Here is an 8,652-nt window from a genome sequence, read left to right as displayed (position 1 = left end):
AGGAAAAAGGAAAAAAAAAAAAAAAAAACCTTTTAACCCTCCACCCTCTCCCACGAACAAGGGGTTCTGTTTTTGCCCCATACGTGGAAGAGACTGTTTTGTAACAGTAAGGCTGTAATTTTCACGATCTATTATTTCTTCCTTAAAAAAATATTATCACGTTCTATTATTACGTGTAATATTCCATTTTTCCCGTAAAATTTTTCTTGGTAGAAAATCTTTTGTAGATTTTGCAAGCGTGAAATGTGGTTAATCAGAAGGCCATAAAACATTTGTGACTCTAGCTTCCTTGGCACGTGGGTACCACGTTTCTTAATTCCTCTGTCAAAAGTCAAATTTAGTCAAAAAAGTCACTTCACTCTATGACGAGCACACCACGGCGGAACAAACCACCGAGTGGCACTATCGTAAATTCACAGCCTGCAGATGCTCTCTTTCAGTTCAACGCGGCTTGGAACCTGGCAGGCGTTCCGCGTACAAATTACAGAACCATGCCACCAGAATAGCAGAACGGATCACGACCATGGGATCATGTGGACCCCACATGAGGAAACCACGAGATCGAACGGTTCAGATTACTGACGGTTAAATTCAAAATTTGAACATTAATATCCCCCAATTTTCAAGGGCATGCTGCATGCATGACTATTGACAAATAAGCAAAAACAATATCGGCATTACATGCCAGCTGTGCGGTCAGGTTTCTACGAGTGCGATTAAAGATGAAGTCTGGGCCCACTGACCCACAAAATTTCACCATCAGCCGTCGTACCAGCAGAACAAGACCACAAACATCAAAGAGAAGCCACAGAACAGAAGAAGAGCTAAACGGGCTTCGTGGTAGTTGGTATATGATCGACTCAGGCTAAGAGAGGGTTGTGAGAACTGGGAACTCTGAGAAGGTAAAAACGAGAGGGAACGAGAAAGAATGGCGAAATTTGATTGTTTGTTTTCTGTTTCTCGGTTTTCTTTTTTGGATTTTTAGGTTCTTTGTTTCAGAATGGCGAAAACAGGAGTTGAAACAGATCCGGCAGTATTGGGAAAAGCCTCTGAATTGAAGAGGGAGTTACGAACATTGGTGAAGAAAATTATAGAAGAAGATGAGTCATTGGAAGAAACTTATGATCAAGCCATTGAAGCCCTTTCGAGTTTGAAGGATTTAACGATCAACAAATCGCTTTCTTTCAAAGTCACACTTGATTGCCCTAACTACTTAAAGTGCCCCATATCTAAGGAACTCATGAGGGATCCTGTAATTTTGGCGACTGGAGAGGTTAGGGTTGTATCTATGTTTTCTTTTTCTGTTATGGTTTATTTTCGTTTTCTTGACGAATTTCTTTTCTTTTGATTTCGTTAAACCATACAAAAATTTCAGGAATTTTTCAGATATTCGATTACTCTGATTGTGATTTCAGGAATTCAGTTTGAAGATTTCAATTTTTTGTTTCCTTTTCAAGTTTATTTTGTGTGTAGGTGTGAACCGGGAACAGTTACTACTGTGTTTTCTTTGGACAGAAGTTTTGAATTTTAGAATAAAGTTAAAAGGTCTTCAATGTTCAGGTTCTTCTTTATTCTTGTTTTTAACCAGTAAAGGGAGCGTTTAGTAATGAAAATGAATTTTGCTGATGGATTGTTTGCCTAGTTTTCTAGAATAACTCTGTTTCTAATCTAAAATATTTTATTTTTCAAGTGAAAAAGAAAGATATAAAGGATTTCTACTGAAGAAATTTGAGAGAAACTGAACCTGCTTCTTGAATCATAGATCTTTGTCTTTGTGGTTCGTGATTCATTTTCTATTATGATATTATTTTGGGTAGTTTCTGATATGTTTTTTGCTTTGATTTGTAGACTTATGATCGACCCTTCATAGAGAATTGGTTAAAGGAAGGAAATCGTATTTGTCCAAGGACAAAACAGGTCCTATCACACACTCAACTCACACCTAATTATCTGGTTCGGGATATAATTGCCCAATGGTGCAAGAAGCACGGGATTGAAATGCCTGTCCCGGCCCAAAATAGTCAAGATGCAGGGATTACACAAGCAGATCGACAAAAATTCAGGTCTCTGCTTCAAAAGATGTCATCACAATCTTCTTATGAACAGAAAGTTGCTGCAAAAGAGCTCAGGCTTATGACCAAGAAAATGCCTTCTGTGCGTGCTTTATTTGGCGAAAGTGAAGACTATATTCTGCACTTGCTCTATCCACTCTCACAAGGCATTGTTGATGTGGATCCTGAACTGCGAGAAGATTTGATCACAACTGTTTTGAACCTCTCAATTCAACATGATGACAACAAGAAGTTTGTAGCAGAGATTCCAATAGTCATTCCTTTGCTTATTGATTCGTTGAAGGTTGGCACGATTGAATCAAGAACCAATGCAGCAGCTGCCATCTTTAGTTTGTCAGCCATTGATTCTAACAAGATACTCATAGGCAAGGCAGGGGCTTTAAAACCTTTGGTTGAGCTCCTAGATGAAGGGCACCCATTAGCAGTAAAGGATGCTGCTTCGGCAATCTTTAAACTATGTACTGTACTTGAGAACAAATCAATGGCTGCCCATGACAATGCTGCTGTGGTGATACTGAAGAAAATCATGGAGCGCGTACTTGTTGATGAGTTATTGACCATCCTTGCTATGTTGTCGAGCCATCAGAAGGCTATAGAGGAAATGGCTGAGCATGGTGCTGTGCCTGCCTTACTAAGCCTAATCAGGGAAACTACTTGTGGGCGCATCAAGGAGAATTGCATAGTTATCCTTTACAATATCTGCTACAATGATCGCACCAAGTGGAAAGAGTTGAGGGAAGAGGAAGATGCTAGGGGCACAATATCTGAGCTTTCTCAGCGTGGAACTTCAAGGGCCAAGAGGAAGGCAGGTGCTATCTTGGATAGATTGAATAGAATTGCTTACCGAACCCACACTGCATAAAGGATTCCTTTGTGCACCACCATTGCCAAATAGTCTTTGTAAATATTGTTTCTTCTTCCACCCTTTGCACACACATCAGTGTATAAAGCCAAATTTCCATACTTTGTTCCATATTCATCCTACCTTGCTCATAAGTTTTTCCTCCCTCATTGGACCTTCTGTATCTGAGTCTCCAAATTACAGTAAAGTCTCTGGTCAGCCTAAAGTTTCTTCCTCATGAATAAAAAGTGCCTAATTGGTAAGTATTTTTTGTTTCTTCCCATTCTGAGAATCTCTATCTTGATATGAAATTGGCAATAGTTACTGAAGATACCCGATTAAAATTCACAGATGAGCATTAGTTTCTGCTAAAGATTTCTTTCCATTCATTAACTGTCATATCTCTCTTCACTGACTTTGGGTTATGTCCTTGTATTGAAACCACAATGTATTCTGAAAATTTTATCTGAGGTCCATTCTAATCCTGATTCTAGGTTTTTAAGCTGTTGGACAGAAAAGAAGGTGTTGATTCTGGTCTTGATTTTGCTTCAAGGTTTCAAAATCTTCGAGAGAAACTCGAGTTTGATTTCAATTCCAACTTTTTTTAGTATTGATCTATACTGAACTCTCCCAAGATATGGAGAATTGAATTCAAGATATCATGTTTCCATAAGAGATTGTCCATTCCAAACTTAAGATTACTTCCTTGAGATTAAAGGTTCAAAACATGAAATTTTCACCAAATAAGGAGCAGAATCAGAATCAGAGTCATATCCTTGGATGATTAGATGGTTTATAAACCTAATAATTGGTAACCAGGACACATTAATAACAAGATCCCCATTGATGCTAGAGACGCCCAAAAAGTTAACAAATCCATTAATAAAATGAGTGGCATGACTCGGACCTTTTCTAAGAAGCTTCAAGATAAGCCGCCATCCAGCTAGCTTTTGGTAGATCATTAAAATGAAACCACAACAGGTACTCATGGAGATTCTTTCATGGTGAACCATCTGGGAAAGGCTTATTCAGAGGCCCACCTCTTCTAAGCCGTGATTGCTTGATTCAATTGCAAAAGGGTAATTTTTAAAAAAATATTTTCATGATGATGAAATTCTTGACCAGTTAGATTATAAAAAAGTTCTACCCTTATCTTTGACCTGACCTATAAGCCTTTGATGTAAGATTATCCAAGTTAAGTCTGAAGGGTTATTATTGTTGTCATTTGTTAAGTTTTGCAGAATAATCTAAGTTGGAAGGCCATAGTGGTTTAGAGATCCCCTCCCGAAGAATCTAGATTACGTACTTTTCTCATGCCATGTCGATGAAATATGATGACCGAGACCGAGCAAGTTGTTATTGATCCTCCTCCTAACGAAAAATTGGCCTCTTGAACTTCTTAGTGTGTGGATATTCTTATGGAATGTACCTTTTTTTTGGGTAAATAGAATGTGCCCTTCAATCCTTTTACTTGGTTGATGGTTAAAAACTACCTTTTATATGTTGCACTGAAATTTACAAAAAATTTCTAAGCCTTAGTTAATGAAATTTATTTTCCATAAAAAGAAAGAGATTTTTGCCTATGCAAGATTTAAAATGAGTCTATAGTTTTAACTGCATTTATGGAAAGAAAGACACAAGCTCTTTTTCTTTTTTTCTTTTTTCCTACATTTATAATCAATTCAAAGATCATTTTTTTGGACAAATGTTATCCCACAAATTACACATCAATTCCAAAAGATCAATCGAAATCAATCCCAAAAGGTTGATTTACTTTCGTATGATGAAATGCCGGATATATTTAACATAGTGCATACATTCAATGCATCTATTAATTATATAAGTGAAACCACACAAATTGAGCTATATTGGGAATTTAAAGTGACCAAGGACTTGGTATTAGACTGCTGAAGCTGTATGGTGAAGTTACTGTTTCGTTTCTCTGTTTTTATGTAAAACCAATTTATCCCGTTTAATTTTTTTTAATAAAAAATTTTAGTGGTAGAAAGAGGAGTTGGAGGGGAAAATATATATCTACTTCATGGAGAGCTTGTTTTGATGATTCGAACTTTCAACCTAATATGCAATAGTGCAGTATCAAAGACAATATCTTGCTTTATCAAGAAATCATGCAGGTTACCATTTGGAGAGCGGGGTTGCCGGTTTTGCAGCAAAGATTTAACTCCAAAAGGAGTATTGGCTCCGTTCAATGGAGTTTTTGTTCATGTTGCTCCCTAGATTGAACTCCCATCCCGTCTTCATCAGTTGGGTGGTTCAGTGAGTAACAATGCCATCCTTTGTTGTTTTTTGTGGGTGGTGTTCATTCCCCCATATTCTTTGGCAATAGGTAGTTGAGGCAGAGATGTCCCTTATCTTCCCTTTGTTATGTCAAGCTCTTTTCTGTACTACTCTCTTTGCAAGGATTTAGGAATTACATCGGTTTGTTTTGTCGATGATGTTCTTGTATTTGGGAATGCCTCAAGATAAAATGTGGTGTTTTTTCAGCAGATTTTACAGGAGTTTTCTAGTTTGTTTGACCTTGAGATAAACTAACGAAGATTTTCTATATTCTCGACGAGTTAGATTTGAAAAAATTTATTCTCTCATTGTTTATAAGCCTTGATGTAAGATAATCAAAGTTGAGTCAGAAGAGAAGGGGCATTACGTCATTTACCAAATTTTGCAGAATACCAAGTTGGAAGGCCATATATTGGTTAGAGATCACCTTTTCGAGACCAAGGTTAGTGAGTCCGGATCAGCGACCCCGACGCTTCCTGACCACAAAGATTAGTGGGGCCCACGGTGAAAAACACTTTTTGGAAAAAATTTAAAAAAAAAAAAAACTTTTTTCCACCAGTGGGACCCACTAGTTTTTGTGGTCAGGAAGCCATCGGAGAGCACTCTGTGCTCCCTCGACGGGGAGATGATCCAGATTCAAGGTTAGCAACATCCTGAAAGGTCTAAATCATGCATAACTTCTTTCGTACTATGTTGATGAAATATGGTGCACCAAACAAGTTGTTATTGATCTCCTCCCAACCCTTAAAAAATTGAGCTTTTGAGCTTATTCTGTAACATATGGATATTCTAAGGATAGTATAGATGTGTGCTTTAACCGTTTTACTTCGTTGATCGTTATAAACTGATTCTTATGTTTGGCTAAAAAAGACTAAATGAGAATCCATAAGAAACCTAGGATTAGGTACTGTACTGAAACTTATATAAAATTTTAAAACCTTAATTTATGAAATTTCTTTTCCATCAAAAAGAAAGAGGCCTCTGCCCATGAAAGCATTAAAAAGAATCTAGAGTTGTAACTGCATTTATGAAGTGAAGGACGCAAGGGTTTTTTTTTTCCAATTCAAATATCATTTTTTTTCCCCTGAAAATGTAATTACACAAACCATACATCAATTCCGAATGTTGGCAAAAAAAATCAATTCCGAAAGATCAACCGAAATCAATCCAAAAGGTTAAATTACTTTTGTATCGTGAAATGACGGATATATCTGATATACCGTATGCGTTTAATGCATCTATTAATTATAAAAGTGTAATTATGTAAATCTTGGGTTCACATCCATTCGGCGGTATTTATATTCTCATTCCCATCCCAATATATTCGAAGCTCTTAATCCAATATATATATAAACAAAATGAGGACATATAGATATTTAACATTTTCATATGTTAATGTGGTGTATTACGTCCAATGGGTGAAGAATAAGAGCTTTTTACCATGTAGAAGTACAAAAGAAGATCTCACAACCAACTGTCAAGAATGATATTACAAGAACTCTCATCCAAAAACCCTAATTGAAAATCCAAAATCTTTTAATAGTGTAATAAACCAACATAAAATACACATATATAGCATCTAATCAGGTAAACGAGTCGATCTATTGGGTTGGGATATACCCAAGCCCTACGCTTTTATTATAGATTTCTAAAAAAAAAAATCATTTGGGTCGCCTACAAAAATATACTCAATGCAGATTCATCTTTTAAATCGGGTTCAAAGTTTTGAGTCATAACAAAACATAGCCAATCTCTTGGGGTTATAAATTATGTATTATTACTATACGAGAAATACTAACAACTGCACACCACAAACAGGATAGAGGAATTGGTGGTGTATTTTTCAAATTTGACGAGTCTAATTCGAAGGTAGAGGATAACCATATCTTGACTTTATCATCACACATTTAGAAAGGTCTACTTTATCAGGGTTCAGAGGTGGATCTTCTTTGGAATATATGATGAAACAAACATTTAGATAGAATTATTAGGGAAGAGGATCTTGATTGTTTGACAGGAAAAAATCATCTACTGTGCACATTTCTTTGCTATGCAATGCAGTGCGCCACTATAGATTGACACCTGGATTATACCAAATAAAGGGATGAGATTAAGAAACTAATTTTAACTGAAAGTTAAAAAAAAAAACCAAGTTGAGAGACCCGTTTAACCTATACCCTCCACTTCTGAAAACCCAGAATACTAAACTCCCAAAACTTCCTCTCACTCCCCATTCATCAAACTCTTTTTCTCATTTCTTTCTTTGCAATGGCACCACAGATTTTGAAAGCATCCTCAAAGTAAAAAAACACCATCATAAACCAAAACACTCCATTCATCTGCAACACAAGATTAACAGGTTCTCTTGTCTTTCTCCTTTCCTTCCTATTTGCTTCCTTAGAATGCGATGAATGGAGCTGAGATAGCGTAGGCAATAGAAGCTGGTCAAGCTGGAGCTGGAACTTGGGAAGTTAGTATTTCATCATTTGCAACAGATGATTTTGGAGACAGATGGTGATTCGTCTTCAACACCAAAGCAATCAATAGATTAATAGTATTTTCAGCTAATGAAAACTTTGTTTTCTAAGATGAACTATATGGTGCAGTTAAAAGAAATTTGGGAAAAATAAGAAAACAAAAATATGTTTAAGAAGGAAAATGATCCCATTAGAAAAAAATTCGATCATCATCCCACAATACAAATCCAGATCCTATATCACTTATTAGTTATTACCTCCTTCTAGGTTGGAAAAATACTTACCGAAGCTTAAATCATACTTTGTTCAGCGTTCATTTTACACCTTCTCCCCTCCATGGATTTTACAATGTAGCCCTACTGTGATTTTGTTTTCATTGGTACACAAATTAGAACTGAAAACCCTAAAGGATGGGAAAATTGTGGAAAGGTTATCGGAAATGGGCATGTATAGGTTAAAATGACTCTTTGTTTTTTTGGTAAAGGTTAAAATGGCTCTCTAATTGGGTCTTTTTCACTTAAAATTGATATCTTAATCTCATCCCTTTATTTGGTATAATTCAGGTATCAATCTACAGTGGCACGCCGTGTGCACAGAGAAATGTGCACAACCGACGATTTTTCTTCTAGTTTGACACCCATATATAGACAGTTTTTTTGGTAGAACCCTATTGACAATTCTCTTCTATAGATAGTTTTTTTTAGTAGAACCCTATTGACAATTATGCTATTAGGAGTAGAGTGGTCCTTATATCAACCGCTAATAACGGTATTATCGGAGAGATGCCTCTTTCCGTTATCCTATTGGCTCTGTTACTCTACGTGTACAAACTTTCGAGTGACTTTGCCGGGTTACATACTTACATATGATAATCCAAATCGAACGCCACGTCAGACTTCACTCCTTAATTAAAGAAGTCTTTAAATGCAAACAAACCTTATTTGGCGTTGCTCGCCAACGGCTT

At 36.5% G+C, this 8,652-nt stretch overlaps 1 protein-coding gene across 1 annotated transcript; it reads left to right on the top strand.

Moving 5' to 3' along the window:
* Window positions 1-804: 804 nt before the first annotated feature.
* On the top strand, window positions 805-2,998 carry LOC149018988 (U-box domain-containing protein 9-like). The gene is made up of 2 exons (XM_089153081.1): window positions 805-1,273; window positions 1,849-2,998. Exons 1-2 carry the CDS (start codon window positions 1,001-1,003, stop codon window positions 2,932-2,934), a joined length of 1,359 nt encoding a protein of 452 aa, XP_089009207.1. The 5' UTR covers window positions 805-1,000; the 3' UTR covers window positions 2,935-2,998.
* Window positions 2,999-8,652: the final 5,654 nt, after the last annotated feature.

Source organism: Hakea prostrata, chromosome 4 (genome assembly GCF_041222555.1).
Source record: "Hakea prostrata isolate BN-2017 chromosome 4, UWA_Hpros_2, whole genome shotgun sequence".
NCBI lineage: Eukaryota > Viridiplantae > Streptophyta > Magnoliopsida > Proteales > Proteaceae > Hakea > Hakea prostrata.
Note: the sequence above shows the minus strand (reverse complement) of the source record. Positions and strands in the feature narration are given on the sequence as shown.